We start from the raw sequence: 19621 nt of genomic DNA on the forward strand, positions 1-19621 counted from the left end.
CCCACCACATCACATGTCCGTTGTTATATATATATATATACGTATATATATATATATATATATATATATATATATATATATATATAACAGCTGTTGGAGACAGATCTGAGATCAGTGTATGGCTGCAGACTCTTAAAGATCAGGCGGTCATTAAGAGACCCAAGGTGTGTGTGGAACACAAAAGGTCCTTGTCTGTTTCTGAGTGACATTTGATTAAGTCTTGACCTCTTTATGCTAATGTATCTCATCAGCCTGACAAAAGTGTTGGACCAAAGCTTATAAAAGGGTTGTAAACTGCTGGGTGAGGTAGTTTTTGCATGAATAGATTTAAATCATAATGATCTAATTCAACATGAATTATGTATTAATAATAAGACTGAATCGCAGGGGTTCTGGATTGTGTATGTGTTTGCTGTAACACACAATCGGGGAAGGCGCTGAAGCCCGCATGATTATTCTGACTGTGACTGCTATCCCATAATACTCATTTGTCCTCCTGGCTTTCAGCTTAATGGAATCAACACACGGCGATGACAGCGCTCTTTATTTGTTCCATCTTCACTTCCCGTGTCCTGGGCTGTTGGTGATGGCTGCAGGTGTGAGCTCCCTGCTGGAACAATTAAAGGCTTCAGATCTTACCAATCAGAGCCCACAGAGCAAGGTGTGTTAGACACACACACACACACACACACACACACACACACACACACACACACACACACACACACACACACACACACACACACACACACACACACACACACACACACACTCTCACACACACACACACACACACACACACACACACACACACACACACACACACACACACACACACACACACACACACACACACCATGAAGCAACTCACCCCCCTCATACAAGAAAAATAAATAATTTGACTTATCCCCGAGGACCCTTGCCTCGGCTCCTTCCCTCAACAGTATGCCCTCTTCCCCTATTTTAATAATTAGCTTTTGTCGCTCTGCATGAATACCGCCAATCCTTTATTTTTGGCTTATTTTATTTCATGACAGATCCTGTTTCTACTCCCTGCTCAAAAGCTGATCCAGTGATCTTAATTCACTGCTAAGTATATAGTTTATATACTGTATAGAAGTTTATAACTTATACAACATTCAGCCAAGACATCTCAATGAGCATACTTCTTATCACAAACATCTTAACAGTATTGCATAATCGCAGGGGATATAGAAGAGCTTTAACATACTAACTACAATATAGGCTAAGACGGATTAACGCACAGCCCTATCCTAGGGGCCCACGTCTGCGAGGGGCCATCGATTGGCCAGACTATTTCCAATTTTTCTTAAAATAAAAACTTGAACCCTATTTGCCCATAACAAGAAACATTAAAAAATGAAGCAGCTGATTGGGTAGATTTCTTGGTCATGTGGCCAGTTCTTAAAGTAAATTTTCAAAATGTATGCTAGTTCAAGATAGACTGAGATCCACGATGGGACCTCTCTCAGATTTGTCCAATGAAAGCGATATTCTGCGCAAATTGGATTTTACCAGCCTCATTAAGGAAAAACTTCTAAAGAGTAAGAATATGTATTATGATTGTTCCGCTGTTGCATTATTTCTGTTATTATGTCCTACTGCTATGTTTTTAGTATTTGTATTGCTTTGTTTTATTAGAGTATTGCATAGCGGTTCGATTTGTGTCTCTGTAAGGAAGTTGGGATTTTGCCTCAGTAAAACACGGTATTGTGTACTGTGTGAGCCGCACACTTTACCATACGACAGTATGTGCACAGGCACATTTCAGTACCGTATATGACTTACTGCTGCTGATGTTATAAGCCTACCTCTTGGGTCACAAAGCTAAAAGCTGTCACCAGCTTGCAGATTGCCTATGAATGCCCTTTTAGCTTGCTCTGTCAGTTGGTCGGTGGGTCAACAGAAATACGTGGTAGCGGCAGCTGTAGCGAATTCGCACTTGTTTCTGTATCATTGCTGTTTTAGTAGAGGCTGTCTCAATTGGTGTATGTATGCCAGTGCGCCCCGAGTATGTGCGTGTGGGCCATGTAATATTCCTTGAACGCTTTTACACATGGCACTAAATGACACTTTTTTTGTGAAGTTATTTTGTGTGACCATTAAGGGGGCCTCACACGAATAGAAGCCTAGGGGCCAATGACGACCTTAATCCGCCACTGTATAGGCCTACTTACTTATTTACTTAAAGGCCCACTATGCAACTTTTTTTGTATTTTAAGTATGCAGGTTGAGAGTTATGCTGATGGTTCTGCATCCATTTCTGGGTCGATTGGTGGGTGTGTCATTTTCCCATGTGGCCTCTACAGTGAAAAAGCGCATATGCAACTTGATGTGTTCGGACCGAGCGCTTCCGGATGTGACGCGGCGGAAGTATCCTCGAAAATGTAGTCAGATTGTAGTTTCGAAAATGCTTTACGGCACAGACACACACCCAAACATGGCACCGGCTAGATATAAACAGCCAGTTGTGAGGCAATTTGGCTTGATTTACCTTAATATAACAGGCTAGGAGTCATTGCGATGGTTCCATTATACATTTTTGTTCGATTGTTCTTTGTTTCAACTCCCCCTTGCGCATCTTGGCGGAGAAAATGAATATGTTTCTGCCGGCGACCCGCCGGCGAATTTTTTTTTTGCAGGGTGGTAGCGGGAAGCTCGTGAATATTCATGAGGGAACTAATCCCTGATTGGCTGGGACTTGTTGGCTGGGACTTGGCTCACTGGGACTTTGTCAGAGGGCTTGTGTGAAAATCACGAACGCAAATGAATTAAACGTTGTTATAAATCAACACGAATAATGTGACACATGATACCCACCTACTACACGGCAACTCTATAGCTACCTTTCTGTAAGTACAAACGTTAGCTCACTCGTCTAAAAGCCCCTGTGAAACTGTTATGTGTCACGGGGGCTACTGTAGTAAATCATTTTTGTATTTATTATATTTTATAACGTTATGTATAGCGCATCGGCAAATGAATTAAACGTTGTTATAAATTAACACGAATCATTTTAGCAATAATGTGACACATGATACCCACCTACTATACGGCAACTCTATAGCTACCTTTCTGTAAGTACAAACGTTAGCTCACTCGTCTAAAAGCCCCTGTGAAACTGTTATGTGTCACAGCCTGGGCTACTGTAGTAAATTTTTTTATTTATTATATTTTATAACGTTATGTATAGCGCATCACAGTGCTTTCGGCAGCTGGTGATTGTTTCCAAGTTTTGGAAATTTGTTGTTTTTTCTAATTGTTGTCCATCCATGTCTTGATATTTCCATTGAGATTCCATTCTGTTCTGTTTCTAGAAGTAGTGAGCATAATGCCAGGATTTATTAAAGCTTGCAACATTTGCCAGACCCATGTCAACTTTGAGGAGATGGAGCTGCTGGAGGTTAGGTGTAGATGGATAAGAATAAACCTGATATTTGTTCATAGTGGTTCTGCCACACCCCACAACCAATTACAAAAAGAAGGGCCATAAAATCTGTAGGCCTATCCATAGAATATTTTCGCGTAGGGCTAAATTAATTTTAATATAGATTTTCACCTATCAATCCACCTACTACACGGCAACTCTATAGCTACCTTTCTGTAAGTGCCAAAACAAACGTTAGCTCGTAATGCTAACTCGTCTAAAAACAACTACTGTATAACATGTGTCACACTATTGATACAATGATTTGTGTTGATTTCTACGATGGCTCATTGCATTCACTCAATAATAAAAATTTCACCAGGTTATCTCATAATTATGAGATAATTATCTCATAATTATGAGATAGTATCTCATAATTATGAGATAATTATCTCATAATTATGAGATAATTATCTCGTAATTACGAGATAATTAACACGATTATAACACGATTATATATATATCTCGTAATTATGAGATAATTATCTCATAATTATGAGATAGTATCTCGTAATTATGAGATAATTATCTCGTAATTATGAGATACTATCTCATAATTATGAGATAATTATCTCATAATTATGAGATAACTGGTGTTCTGACCATCAGTAGTGTTGCCAGATTGGGCGGTTTCCCACCCAATTGAGCTGCTTAGGATGGCCGTCTGCGGGTAAAAATGGGTAGAAAGGGTATTTGGGTGGGTTTTTCTGCAGATTTCTGGCCATAGAAAGCAATAGAATTTAGTTAAAATTGGGCGGGATTGGGTGCTTCCAGGTGGATTTTGAGCATTTTTGGGCTGGACATCATCAGCCTCACCTGGCAACCGTGCAGTTGCACTAGTCCCAGGCTTGCTGAGGGTTGCTTTCGTGATATAGATGTACGTGCGTATGTCACGCAGCTAAAATGTTGCTTGACCATTTTGTGTCAAAAATTGTCCTACGTACGCAGCTACGTGCCTGTGGCTGCGCTGGATTTAGTCCCAGGAAGGAAACCCAAACGCCGCCGTGTTTGGGTGCATGATAGAGCTTGGATCGGGTTAGATTAAATAATCTCGGATATAAATAACAATAACCGGGTTAAATAACTTCACATGGTGTGTCTGGTGTGTTTCCAGCATTCGTAGTGTTGATCAGCAGAGAAATAGTCCGCCAAGACGTTGAGGTTGCTTAGCAACCAGAGACTCTGTCCGTTCACTCTTCGTCATAACTATCAAACCAAACATCCTTCACATTCACCGAGCGAACATTATGAAAGTAAAATGCACATTTCTCGCTAAAAATGTTTCCATAAACGCATTTAATGGCGTAACTATGTTACTATTTCCAACCAGAATAAAGAAAGATGTCGGCCGTATGCTTCTGTGCAAGCGTCACTACTCTCTACTATCTCATAATTACGAGATAGTATCTCATAATTACGAGATAATTATCTCATAATTACGAGATAGTATCTCATAATTACGAGATACTATCTCATAATTATGAGATAATTATCTCATAATTATGAGATAACCTGGTGAAATTTTTATTATTGAGTGAATGCAATGAGCCATCGTAGATTTCTAACAACGTTTCATTTATTTGCGTTCGTGATTTTCACAAGCCCTCTGTTTTCACAAGCCCTCTGACAAAGTCCCAGCGAGCCAAGTCCCAGCCAATGAGGGATGAGTTCCCTCATGAATATTCACGAGCTTCCCGCTACCACCCTGCAAAATATAAACTCGCGACCCGCCGCCCACTCTCGCGGGAGTCTCGGGTCTCGCGAAGTAACGAATTGCTTTGCGCCACAGACCCCCAAACACGGAACCGGCTCGATATAAACACAAGTAACTAAGGGATTGTTACATTCATCATTGATCAGCCGACTAAAAAGAGACAGAGAAACCCAATGTCGGAGGAACAGAAGAAGAGAAAGGGGAGACTGACCGACAGAGAGGCCAGACACGAGTAAACGTTGGGCAAGCTTTTCAGGAATAGCGTGAACTGAAAGAAAAAGAAGACTTCAAATCAGACTCCGACTTGGCAGCGTTGCTTTTGCAATTGAAAGTACCCTTGGGTGAACTTTGTCCTCGTGGTATTCTTGATGTTGATAGTCTCTGTACAAATGTGTTTGCTCAACCATTTTGTTGTGAGCCCTGTAAAAATTGTTTTCTCGACCGTTTTGTTGTGAGCCCTGTATGTTTCTAGCTTGCTTGGTTGCAGCCATATAAACACCTTTGTTTCCATTGGTGTTTTGCTGTTCGTCTGTCTCATCCCCCAGATACAGACTGAATCCCCGAATCCAGGTTCTTGTTTATTCAGATTATTATGTTGGCCAACACTCTCACACTGATTGTTCTGTTCAACCTAAGATAAAACAATTATAATCTAGGTCCTAGGATATAAATTCACCCCGTCAACTATAAAAAGGATGGCTTTATGTTTATTGCAATACAAATACACCATTTTAAAAATGTATAACCTTGCCTACACTTTATGAACATTTACTTCGGACATGGCTCCACGCAGTCGCCGGCTTCTTTGAAAACAAATGCACATGGCTCGCGTAGAAGTGCATGGCGAAGGGTCGTCAACGAGTTGTTACGACAGTGTTGTAAAATATCTACTACGAAGCTGTAGGGTGCGCTGTGTAGAGAAATGTGAGTGCCAAAACCAAGAAAACAGCGAAGAAATTCCCGAAGTTGCATAGTGGGCCTTTAAAATGTAATTCTCAAAGATGTTCATATATGTGTCTATGTTAAGTCACTATCTACCGCCAAAGGACGTAACACAATGGTGATTGTGAGACCGATGAAAGACATTTTCAGTATTCTGGGTGTATTCCAGACAACGTTGGGGTCAACAGGAAGAATAACCGCTCAGCGCCAAAGGTGTCAAAGAGTACGAAACGGAGATCCTTTGATTTATCTTCATGTGTAGATCCATACATTTGATATTCGTGCCATTGTAACCATGATTAATTATTAACGGGATTTTTTATTTTCACCTCACCAGAAGAATATGCCAAAAGTACCAAAGTATCACATTTTTGGATTGTCCTTAATTCAATGCTGCCCAATCCTATAGGATGGCAGTAGCCCTACACCGTCTCTAGGATCAATTATTCCTCCTTCTGGGAACAGTCTGCTGAGGGATTGGCTGAAGAAAATCTCCTCCCATCAGTATCAGGATTCTTCGATCTCCTAGGTTCCGTTCCGTTGTTTTTTTTTTTAACACAAAGGCAGATTTAGACTCAGACATTGTTGTACTTTCACAGCGTGAGGTCGCTGCCAATTCCTGTCCTTACAAGGCCTGTGGTTCCTGGTTAAAGGAGTGGCTGTGGGAGAGCTGGGGTCCCTACCTCCAGAGAGAGTGCTGGGAGCCCCCAGGACGGGACCCCTAACCAGGGACTCAACAGCATCCCCCGAGATGCCTTGTGGGGGCTGCCTCCAGCGGCCCCCACGCTGAGACCAGGGGGCTGAGACCAGGGGGGTCTGACACCAGGGAGGTCCGCTGTCCAGCGCCCCCCGCCCTGGGACCAGGGGTCTGAGGAGACCAGAGAGGTCTGCCCCATTAGTGGTCTCCCTTAACATTTAAATGATCCATGAAATAAAACACATTTTGAGATTGATCCAAGAATCAAAACACTGGACAACAGAACACCTTTTTAGTTTGCCAACCACACCATGACTCTTAGACGGGCACTTTCCATTTAAATCCTAATTCTCTTCCTTATATCTGTATGGGGCTTATATTGTATATAAAATGTATAATTATAGTTATTTAAGAATTGTATATCATATTGTGGTTTTGAAGCACACCATGAAGAAAGAGGCTGAAAGAAGGGAGTTAGTTCCATGTAACATGGGGAATTTAACCTGTGTAGCCACAGATGGATTTCTACACGGTAAGAGCATTGGAGCTGCCTCAACGCATTGTGCCATATATTGGTGGTTCACTGCATTAATATCACTTTACATATTGAATACGTGTGTGTGTGTGTGTGTGTGTAACCTGCACACATCTCGTCTACACTGTAACCCGTCACTATATAATTATTTGTTATTTGATAATCCAAAAAATTGTAAGATTGTAAATTATGCAGATCCCAAGAGAAAGTAAGCTCCAACATTTCAGTGGTTTAACTGGTTTCCCTGCATACTGGGGTTCTAGATCGTGTGACTCTAAACTCATAACCTCTATAAACTCAAACATGACACCTACAAGGTGAATTTATTTTGGTTGTTTCTCAGGTCTCATCTTAGATGAAATAAAAATGATTTTTGCACTCTTTCTCATTGTGCTGCATTTTAATTCCCAGCAATACACATCTCTCTACACATCAAAATCATGCAAATCCCTCGTTTCCTCCTGTGTTCAGTCACTCGTACACATTTGTGTCACACATACGTAACTTGAAGGGTACTGTTCCATGTGAAATAAAATATGAAAATAAACATGACAAAAGCAAGAAAATAAAAGTACACATTGAAGAAATACCCCTTAATAGTAGAGTGTTTCAGAGGGACGCTGATCATGTTATTGCAGTAACTTCACATTGATCATCAATGCAAGAAAATATAATAAAAGGTTTTAAACTGAATTTGATGACATCACATCGACATATCATGAGATTGGTAGATTATACTATATTATAAAATACATACATCTGCAATCCATAAAATTGAACAATATTATGTGATTCATATAGCGCTTGACTATATGGGTTAGCACACATTTCAAAGCTATCCATAGTTTAGCATTGTATGGATTTTAGGCTTTGCCATAAAGATGTCCACCAATAAATTATACCTCTATTATAATATGGTATCTTAAGCATTAAGACTCACCAGCAATTTAAATATGCTTCACCTATAACTTTATAAAACAAATCAGAAAACAATGAATTGGCAAATAAAATGTCCTATAAGATGTTTTACTTTGTATGTTTTACAATTTCACTTTACAACAGTCAGCTTCTACTATATGAAGTCCGTGAATGGCAATTGCTGGAGTCTTAACAAACCATCAAAGTATTTTTGTTAACTTATAGAACATTAAACACAGACCATTATTATAAGTTAAATTAGATAACAAGATTTACTCTTTTCATATGGATGCATTCTTGGCCAATGATTTGTAAATATACAAGGGCAGCCACACAAAACCTGGATCAAATATTAGACATAGGTCTTACCAATATTTTAAAGAACTCTAAAAAAAACCTTTTCTTAACATAGATCATTTATTTTTGTTTTGTCATAAACTCTTCCATTACACTTGCATAATAAACATGCAATGTTTTTTTGTTTTTTTCTGTCGTTTTTTGGATAAGGTGGATAAAAAGAGAGGAAATCGGTTGTATTGCATAAGAGCATCACGGAAATAAACGATACACTAATGAAAAATGCCTACTTCAAGTGTTTCTTTAAAACTCTTCCTCGTTGCTCGAAGTTCCCTTTAAGCGTGAAAACACAGCATGTGAGAGCAGAGGACAGGCCGCGGCTGGCCCCCCGCGGGCCTCCCCTCACCGCCGGGTATTGTGCATTCTGAAAACAAATCTCAAACAACAACGTACATTGTTTAACCTATCTATCTAGTCGCATTCTTTAAGCAAGATATTCTTAGTGCCAAGATTTGAACTTTTAAACAAAGCCTGCGTGAATTTCCATGGCTTGCGCTGCTTTGTAAACTTAGTTTCCACCTCAAATCATTTCCAATGTAGACGCTTCAGATGTTCCCTTACAAAGACTCTTAATCCCATCCCTAACTCGAAGAGCTACTACTCCCACCCATACACACTCACTCACCTATACACACTCACTCACCCATACACGCGCACTCACCCCTACACACTCACTCAACCAAACACATGCACCAATGCACACCCCTACAAACTCACTCATACACACGCATCCATACACCTATATGCATGCGCACAGTCTCGAGAGTTGGGTACTTACTGATAACATGTCTTTATGATTACAAAATCCGAATCCACTAAAAGAAATTGATGTTCTCAACCTATCTTACAATACTTTTGTATTTTGACACTTACTATTCTAAAGAATAACATCACTTACTATTAATTAATAGTATTATCTTTTCATGACGTATGGCAAATTTATTTTTATGAAAGGTTTAGCAATTTGCTACAGAAAAGTGTAGGCCTACTATAGAAAACAAATTAAATCGGACCCGGTTATAGAAAGCCACATGATGTCAACAGCAGTGTTCCTGTTGTTGAGAGAACCGTGAAGTAGAACAGCTCTGAAGGTTTGTCAAATAGAAAATGCTTAAGGGTGAATATTTTCTACACTTGGCTATTCTAATATAGCATGTCTTTGAATTCTGAGAATTGTTTAAATGTTTCCACAGTTGCTCAAATAAATTGCAAATGTCAAGAGTCAAACCTACAGTCTATTGCATTGTCTCCGGGTTCTGTAGGGATGTAATCACATCTCAGCGGGGGTGAGAAGCTGGGGGTTTAGAGGGATTTCAAACCAGAGACATAAAGAACAACTAACTAACAGGTAGGAGTACTTTGATGAATGGTGGGATTCAATTGAACAAATAATGAACCGCCAAGAGAATAATATTAAGCTGTAGATTAAATATATTAGTATTCAAAATGACTATTTAGTCATTTAGCAGATGCTTCGGTCCAAAGTGACTAAGTGAATTAAGATGTGTCTTTAAGGACAGGTGAGTGGAAGCATAGCGCTAGCCTGCTGAGGATGGAACGTAGTGCCTTTGGGCTGCTAGTCACCACACTGTGCTACCCTCATCTCATTCCTCATGTCATGGAAATGGGTCCCTATTCTGGTCTTAAAAGGTGCAGTGGGTAGTACTGTGAGTGAAACGCTCGGTCAGAATATCTGCTTTTGAGTTGACTGCCTGCCTTGGATGAAACTTGGACGGGCATCCATCTTGCCTGTCCATCACAGATGATCCCTTCTTAATCCTCTCTAATCCTACCTACAGCAGCTTTAATTGGATTGTTCAGCGCTGTTACATTTGACCTTGCCATTTACAATGTGGTTTTTGACTGACTGCATTTCAAGCGCAGCTTGACCGTACTCTGTTGTTCTCACACACCTATAAAACTGTTCCCTTAATCTCCTTCTCCATCTTGCATAGCTCTTCCCTGGCTTCAGTAAGGCACTAGTCTCTCTCACATTGGCCACTTCCTGTCCGTTTAGCCTAGGGGCTCCTCGAGGCATGAAGGGCTAGTCGTACGCACATGCAACATGCACCGTGTACACATTCAACCGCTTCTCCAACGACAACGGCATCTCGCTCGCATTTCTGTCTACAATCATTATGTTGACATCCATTGTCAGCATTACAAACATTGGAACCAGGTTCTCTGCTCTCTTTATTCACTAAAGTCCCCTCCTGGCCCCTATCACCCCGTCTCTGTGCCCCTGTCGCCTTCACTCTGTGTCCTGCTTGTCAGAGTCAAATTAAAGGCGTCATATCAAGACGAACACGTTTCACATGTCGTGTCAAAGTAAATCATTGATGATGTAAGGATGACGGAGAAGCAAACTAAGGAGTTAGCTGAACAGGATTGTTTTTAGGACCAAACTATATATATATATAAAAAAAGATGTGTTGGTGGTAGTTACACGTGGTGATGAACCATGAATGTAATAAGGGTCAGGGTTCAGCGAACTCTGACCCCAGAAGCTGAGCAGAAGGGGGGCGGTAGCATGACTGGGTGCCTGTATGACAGCATCGGCTCCTAGCTGGATCCCGGTACGAGGGGGCCGTCCTCCCTGCTGTGGCCAGGATCCAGAGACAAGGACGTGGCGTGCGATGTGGGGGCAGAGGTTTAGGAGGCGGGGGGCCTGGGGAGATGCTATGCAGAGGGCCGCTGGGGCGGAGCGAGTTGGGGGGGCGATGCTGTATCACCACCAGCCCAAGGGTCACTAGGAAGGAAGACGAGAGTCTGTTGTTGCTGCTCCAGAGCCGTCAGTTGAGTTGATCCTCATACTGCTTCCGGAAACAGTCGCCGGCAGGAAAGAACTCCCAGCAACGCTCCTGGTACATCTTCCACACATAGGACTCCTGCAGAAAACACAATATTTAATATAGCACATATCCTTTAATATAACATTTAATATCACATGGTACATCTTCCCACAGGACTCCTGCAGAACAAAAATTAACAAACAATGGATCACAATGGATCATATAACATAGATATTCTAACAAAGAAAATATATGACATATATAATATAACATATCTAACATAAAATATAACATATATAATATGATATGTAACATATATCAGAACATAGTTAATATTCCATTAATAGGACTCGTGCAGAACAAACTAACAATATTACATAATAATATACATATATATGATCTATATCTCTATATATTAATAAACATATAATATAAAATTATATATTAAGTGCTTCAGTCCCAGGGGTTAATGACCGGAGGGGGTTGTGGCTTAGGGGTACCCCTTCAGGGTTTAGTGACCTGAGAGGGGGCGTGACTTAGGGGTACCCTTTCAGTTAGAGTAACATAGAGTAACATAGGAAGCTCCACATTTCTTCTGTGTCTATGCTTTGGTTCTTCTTATCATGTCCTTGTTCTTCTGACTCTCCAGGTGTCCATGGCTCACAGGACGTAGGAGAACGGAGGTTCACACTTCTCAAACCCTTCAACCCAAAATGCATGTCGAAACAGGAACGTGGTTCTTTACCTGGCCTGTGTGCTCTGTTTCATCCTTGTTGATTAGATACATCACGAAAAACCTGCCAGGAAAGGGAAAAAGAGGTTACTGAATAACGCTAAGTAGAACATTGATACAACACCCAGACTAGAGTTCTTCTGTCACTTTTTTACAAAATAAATGTTTAACACATTTCTACAGCTGGATCAGCTCATTTACAATGCATTTTTCAATCTAAATGCTAGTCTTAAATGCTTTGATATGCTATCACACACACACACACACCCACAAACACAAACAAACACAAAAACACACACACACACACAAACTTCCCCACACACGCACACAACACACACACCTCAGCACACACGCACATCCACACCCACACCCACACACACACAAACACCTCCACACACACACACAGTGGACCTCTCTCTGCACTCACAGGTAGTTGGCAAGGTTGTGCTCCTGCAGTGTGTGCGTCTCAAAGCCATGCGGGACCGTGTCAAAGTAGTCGTTCCCTATTCCGCAGATGAAGCACTTTGTCTGACAGAGGAAAAACACAAAGATCCTTGTTAGGCTGCGGAGGGAAGGTTCAGAGTTGGTAAGACGCGCCTGGATGGTCAGAAATGAGCCAGTAGCGGTCAGAAATCCAAATGGTCTTTTAGCCAAATGCACTGAACTCAAACACATTTCACTCACTAGCAGCCGACTAGCTGTGTGGTTTCTAAAAAATGACCCTCAAATAATAGCTCTTAAAGCTGACCGACAGTACCTTCATCTATGAGTTAGTTCACAATGAGTTCAGGGCTCATTGCTGTTCAGTTATGTGTTGTTTGAGCTTCTGATCGTGTGTGTGTGTGTGTGTGTGTGTGTGTGTGTGTGTGTGTGTGTGTGTGTGTGTGTGTGTGTGTGTGTGTGTGTGTGTGTGTGTGTGTGTGTGTGAGTGTGAGTGTGAATGCTGTTTAGTGTCTGTTTACCTCCATGTCCTCTTTCACCTGCTCCTGCTGGTCTCTCAGCTCCCCGAAAGCATCGATAATCAGACCTGGGAACCACAAACACAGAAAGGGAGCCCTTTACAAACACTAAGCACTAATGTAACCAATTCTAGGAATATAAAAGTGAATTACAGTATAATATCAAGTTGGACTAGCAATAAGACCACGGCCAGTATCAGAAGACACCAAATTCGTTAGGAGCCAACACGTTGAGCAGCAATAATGAATCAGGCAGAAGAATACTGTTGAGTAGCCACTCTTGTAATTTTTTTACAATGAATAAAAAATAAATGTTTAATTTATACAAAATTATAAAATAATGACCCAAATGACACACAAAATGAAGTATCCGTTGGGGCCCTTCAAAAATGAAAATTGTTGCAAGTGGAACTGATATTAAATGTTCATGTGAACATAGTGTGAATGCGCGCGAGTGCGAGTGTGTACGTGTGTATATCCTTGTCGGTGTCTTTTCTTCAAAGGTTTTGGCTCGCCTTTGACACAATCAGGATCACGTCCTGGTCCTCGAATCTTCCCGTCCTCTCAAAAAACCTGACCTTTGCTCTGTGTTTCAAAACCGCGCACGTCGGGTCGGGGCGCTTGCAGCGGCTCACACGATAGAAGCTAAGCCGTTAGCCGACGTAAGTTGTCGCCTTCGTTCAGTCACTTGGCTCCGGATTTCCAGTAGGTAAGTGCACTGGTCTCACAGGTTAACTTTTCTCCTTTTTTTTTCCATTCTTTTAGCAGGTAGCTGCTCGCTACACTAAGCACTAAGCACTAAGCACTAGACACTAGACACTAGACTCTAAGCACAAAACACCAAGCACTTAATACTAAATATTAAACACTAAACACTTAACACTACATTGATGCTTTACTTTACCTAACCCCAGTATTATTGAAAAGAAAACATTGGGGCATCTCTGTGTAGATGTCATTTCTGGGAGCATACAGGTGTGTGTGTGCATGTGCATGTGTAGGTGTTTGTGTGTGTCTAAATATGTGTGCATCTCACCCTGAATGATGGCTAAGAGGATGACGATGACGAAGAAAAAGAAGGTGATGTCGAAGATGATTCGGTAGATTTCGTATTCGTCTCCGGCAGGGTCTTCAATCTGGTCGCCAATTCCCCCGCCCGCCCGCACGCCCACGTACATGTGGAACATGTAGCACTGCAGAGAGAGTACAACACAAACATGTATTACTGGAGAAAACAACAAAAATATGTAGCACTGCAGCGAGAACATGTAGCACTGCAGAGAGAGTTCAACACAATTGGATGATATCAGGGACGAGCATTATTTTTTAATAAAAAATGTTGTTCTAGTCAAGATCTTAATGATAGGAAAACTGTACAATTAGTGCTGGGACTTAGGGTCCTGTGGACCAAGGTTTACCTAATAGGGAATGGAAGAGCTCCAAGGAATGGACCCATATAGAGGAGCAATGGGCCTGTTTATTATGGAATCCACCAACCCCAAGACCTCCACACACACACACACACACACACACACACACACACACACACACACACACACACACACACACACACACACACACACACACACACACACACACACACACACACACACAGGCTTTCTTCCAAATTGCAATGGAGCATAAAAAGTTATCCTTCAGATAGCCAGGAGCACCTATATTCACACATCCAGCGCAGTCTCACTCTACAGACAACCAGTAAGACCCTTATTCAAACTTACATCTAGATTTATTTACTTGGAAGAATCAAAACACCATTTCAACTGCTTTTCTTCTCGTGTCTCTTCCCTTCTTCTGTGGTGTCCAGCACTCACTCCACTACAACCAGTAGCCAAAGCCAACACACTGGAGGGATGCAACCACTCAGCTGGGACACTTCATTCATTTCCAACTCTCAAAGTCAGCAATATTAGTCATGATTTGACCACTCCTTTGGGCGTTTGTGTCCTCATACATAGTATGATACCTAGGTGTTTAAGCAGCTAAAGGAGTTAGGCACCTGGTGAGCTCTGCCACAATAATACATGAGTGCCATGTGGTGGTTCACACTAGTGTGTCACTTCTACTCCTCTACATAGGGTAAGCACGCCCCCTGCAGTCACTTAGAGTAAACACAAGATTCAACCTGGAGTTAAACATTCAAAATGCAAACTATCAACGGATGAGATTAATTCATGGGAATGCTGCTATTAGTAGTTATCATCATTCATGTTGATGTTTCCTCAGCGAAATATGCAATTTATTAGTAAATCATTCATTGTCTCTTTAAATGATTATTGAAACTGGTAATAGATGAACGTACCTTTCAGAATGGCAAACATTCAAAACCAATAACAGCAAGGCATTGAAACATCTAAATGGATTCCTCTCCCCAGATGAGGTGAGGAGTCGGTCTGAAGTGGTAACTGAGATAATCCTTAACGTGCTATCTCTGATAAGACACAGAGCAGCTGTTCTTCAACCGTCCTTGAAGCTCAAAGGCTCAATCAAGTTTTGATATTTCATGTTGGAGTTTTCAGTCCTAAACACGACACCCAGACAACGCAGCCCTGCCCCAAGTAATGTCTTTAAACAACAGGAGGCTTTTTTGGGTTCCTCATCCTCCTCATCCTCATCTTCAAACGGCTTATCCGGGTTCGGGTGGCGGGGGCAGAGGCTCCAGCATGGAGCCCCAGACTTCCCTTTCTCGGGCCACATTGACCAGCTCTGAAGGGGGGATCCCGAGGCGTTCCCAGGGCAGTGTCGAGATATAACCCCTCCAACTAGTCCTGGGTCTTCCCCGGGTCTCCTCCCCGTTGGACGTGCCTGGAGGCGCCCAGTGGGCATCCTTACCAGCTGAACCACCTCAACTGCCTCCTTTCTAAGCAGAGGAGCAGCGGCTCTACTCCGAGTTCCTCACAGATGGCTGAGCTTCTCACCCTATCCCTAAGGGAGACGCCAGCCTCCCTCCTGTGAAAACCCATCTCGGGTTGCTTGTACCGTCCCGCGTTCTCGTCCTTTCGGTCATAAACCCATCCTTCATGACCCTAGGTGAGGGTAGGACTGAAGAACGGCCAGTAGATCGAGAGCTTTGCCTTGCGGCTCAGCTCTCTTTTCGTCACAACGGTGCGGTAAAGCGAACGCAGTTCCGCCCCCGCTGCGCCGATTCTCCGGCCAATCTCAGGCTCCATCGTACCATCACTCGCGAACAAGACCGCGAGGTACTTAAACTCCTTCACTTGGGCTAAGGACTTATTTCCTACCCGAAGTAGGCAATCCACCGGTTTCCTGCTGAGTCATGGCCTCAGATTTAGCGGTGCTGATCCTCATCCCAGCCGCTTCACACTCGGCTGCTAGCCGATCCAGTGAGTGCTGAAGGTCACAGGCCGATGATGCCATCAGGACCACATCATCTTCTACTAGCAGTGATGGGATCCTCAGACCACCGATTTGCAACCCCTCCCCACCACGACTACGCCTCGATATCCTGTCCATGAAAATCACAAACCGGAATGGTGACAAGGCGCAGCCCTGGAGGATGCTAACAACCACCGGGAACAAAACCGACTTGCTGCAGAGAAAGCGGACACAGCTCTTGCTTTGGGAGTACAGAGATTGGATGGCCTTGAGGAGTGACCTGTCTTTTTTGGGTTGTGCTGCAAATATGAACTTAGTCTGTGCTGTGTGTGCCTTGGGCTTAAACCTCCAGATATTTCAGAATATTGCAGTAAGCAATAAGAACTGTCAATGTGCCTTGGGAGGATAGATAAGATTCACACTTCATAAAGAGCATTGTGAGGGTTCACTACTCACAGTCAACATGTCGTCACGAGAGAGAGAGAGAGAGAGAGAGAGAGAGAGAGAGAGAGAGAGAGAGAGAGAGAGAGAGAGAGAGAGAGAGAGAGAGAGAGAGAGAGAGAGAGAGAGAGAGAGAGAGAGAGAGAGAGAGAGAGAACCGGTCTAACTCCTTCTCCCTCACCATGGTGCTGAATGTGTTAAATGCATCGGCATTTTTATGTGTGTTTTCCAGCATACGTTTTATGTTGGAGTCTGTCCAAATTCCCTGACGGTCCGACAATTTGCTACTAGTCTTGTAGTTACTGCTAATCAAACAATAATTCCCATAATGCGCGCGGCTGAGCGGGTGCCTGTTACGTCCAAAGAGGCATATGCTTTGTAGAACTGGATCGGACCGAGGTGCGTTCGCTTTCACATCTCAAGCGAACCGTACCAGGGTTCGTTTGGAAGCAAACCGAGACCAGCTGTTCAGGGAGGTCGCGGTCGGCTGATTTGGTTCACATCGAAGTGAGGTGGCTGCATTCACACCAACGCAAACGTACCGAACCAAGGGACCGAACTCGTTTAGTGCGCACTAAATGCTGTTGGTGTGAAAGCACGAATAAACTGCTGAAACAGAAGTAGCGTCATGTAATTCATTGATTTCAACAATGTAACTGTATTCTAAATACCAAATATTTAAATTGTAACCGTAACGGAAAAATACAGTTAGCTATAATTTGTATTCTGAATACGTAACGCTGGTACATGTATTCCTTTACTCCCCAACACTGATCATCCTTAATAAAGAGCATTGGGAGGGTTCACTACTCAGAGTCAACATGTCATCATACTTAATAAAGAGCATTGGGAGGGTTCACTACTCACAGTCAACATGTCATCATACTTAATAAAGAGCATTGGGAGGGTTCACTACTCACAGTCAACATGTCATCATACTTAATAAAGAGCATTGGGAGGGTTCACTACTCACAGTCAACATGTCGTCACACTTCATGTCGGGCGACTCTCCGTCTTCACCCTTGTTGTAGAACTTTCTGAAGAAGTTGAAGGCCACCACGGTGTAGAGATACACCACCACCGCCAGCAGGCCCACCGTCAGAACCAGCTGCAGAGGGAGACAGCAGGACATGGTCACCTTACACCTGTACATCGTACATACAGAGGGAAGACTAGGGCAGGGACTCAATCACAACTAGATCCTCATTCGTAAATGTCGGACACCCCAAGCTTGTCATCGTCAATCCTCTAAATGTCCATTTGTCAAATGAAACCGATAAAGTAAATATGTTTTAAATAATTGTTTTAAATAATTTAAAAAAACGTTAAAGTCCTAAAGCAAGGAAGTTACAACAAGGGGCGCCACAGTCTGTAAATGAAAGATAATGGTCTGCCCAAGGAAAGAGTAGCAATCTACAGAGCAATCCAAAGCCGTTTGAGAAGAAAGCTCTTCTCAAAGAAGAGGTTTTTGGAATCAAACGGAAATTACAATTTTGTACAGAAGCAGACTGAATTTCCACTGATTCTTTATATGAAGATAAATATATTAAGATAATGATAAAGATATTGGTATATATAGTCTGTGGTCTGGGTTTGATTACTTGATCGTTTCGTAAAGTTTAGTTTCAAATGTCATACAAGGCGGCCTTTTACCATAACTACATTCTTCTTTGGCATGTGAAAAGATAATCGAACTCCCTAACAAAGAGCTGAAGGGGTTCAGCAGTGAGGACAGAGAGGAGGGATGGTAGTATCAGTGAGGACCGAGAGGAGGGATGGTAGCATCAGTGAGGACAGAGAGAAGGGATGGTAGTATCAGTGTGGACAGAGAGGAGGTATGTTAGTATCAGTGAGGACAGAGAGGAGGGATGGTAGTATGGTAGTAACAGTGAGGACAGAGGAGGGATGGTAGTATCAGTGAGGACAGAGAGGAGGGATGGTAGTATGGTAGTATCAGTGAGGACAGAGAGGAGGTATGTTAGTATCAGTGAGGACAGAGGAGGGATGGTAGTATCAGTGAGGACAGAGAGGAGGGATGGTAGTATCAATGAGGACAGAGAGGAGGGATGGTAGTATGGTAGTATCAGTGAGGACAGAGGAGGGATGGTAGTATGGTAGTATCAGTGAGGACAGAGGAGGGATGGTAGTATGGTAGTATCAGTGAGGACAGAGGAGGGATGGTAGTATGGTAGTATCAGTGAGGACAGAGGAGGGATGGTAGTATGGTAGTATCAGTGAGGACAGAGGAGGGATGGTAGTATGGTAGTATCAGTGAGGACAGAGAGGAGGGATGGTAGTATGGTAGTATCAGTGAGGACAGAGGAGGGATGGTAGTATGGTAGTATCAGTGAGGACAGAGAGGAGGGATGGTAGTATGGTAGTATCAGTGAGACAGAGAGGAGGGACGGTAGCCTCAGTGAGGACGGACCTGTTTGCCGTTGTGCGTGACCGAGGACAGGATGGTGCGCAGCGTCTTGAAGCCCATGGCGATGTCCAGCAGGTGGGCAGCGAAGAAGAAGTTGTTGTAGTGTCCCAGAATAGACATGGTCATGTACCAGGCAAGGTACAGGAAGGACTGCAGATGAACACAGTCAAGAGAATAATAGACATGGTCATGGACCAGGTACAGGAAGGACAGGGGATGAGGGGTAACAGCTACAGTAAGAGAATAACACTAGTCACTTATCATTCAATTCTACTTAAGAGCTATCATATATACAATTTTCACATT

General features: G+C 42.6%; 1 protein-coding gene across 4 annotated transcripts in view; it reads right to left on the bottom strand.

Annotated features, from left to right (window-relative positions):
• Positions 1-7717: 7717 nt before the first annotated feature.
• ryr2a (ryanodine receptor 2a (cardiac)) overlaps positions 7718-19621 on the bottom strand; it is a 168591-nt gene continuing 156687 nt past the window's right edge. For all 4 annotated transcript variants that reach the window (XM_030340489.1, XM_030340488.1, XM_030340487.1 and 1 more), the window contains 7 exons: positions 19319-19465; positions 17864-17998; positions 14132-14288; positions 13099-13163; positions 12564-12664; positions 12149-12200; positions 7718-11499 (listed from right to left, as the gene is read on the bottom strand). In XM_030340489.1, the coding sequence (XP_030196349.1) occupies positions 11404-11499; positions 12149-12200; positions 12564-12664; positions 13099-13163; positions 14132-14288; positions 17864-17998; positions 19319-19465 (753 nt within the window). In that variant the 3' untranslated portion in view covers positions 7718-11403. The remainder of the gene's footprint in view (positions 11500-12148; positions 12201-12563; positions 12665-13098; positions 13164-14131; positions 14289-17863; positions 17999-19318; positions 19466-19621) is intronic.

Source organism: Gadus morhua, chromosome 18, assembly GCF_902167405.1.
Source record: "Gadus morhua chromosome 18, gadMor3.0, whole genome shotgun sequence".
NCBI classification, from domain to species: Eukaryota; Metazoa; Chordata; class Actinopteri; order Gadiformes; family Gadidae; genus Gadus; species Gadus morhua.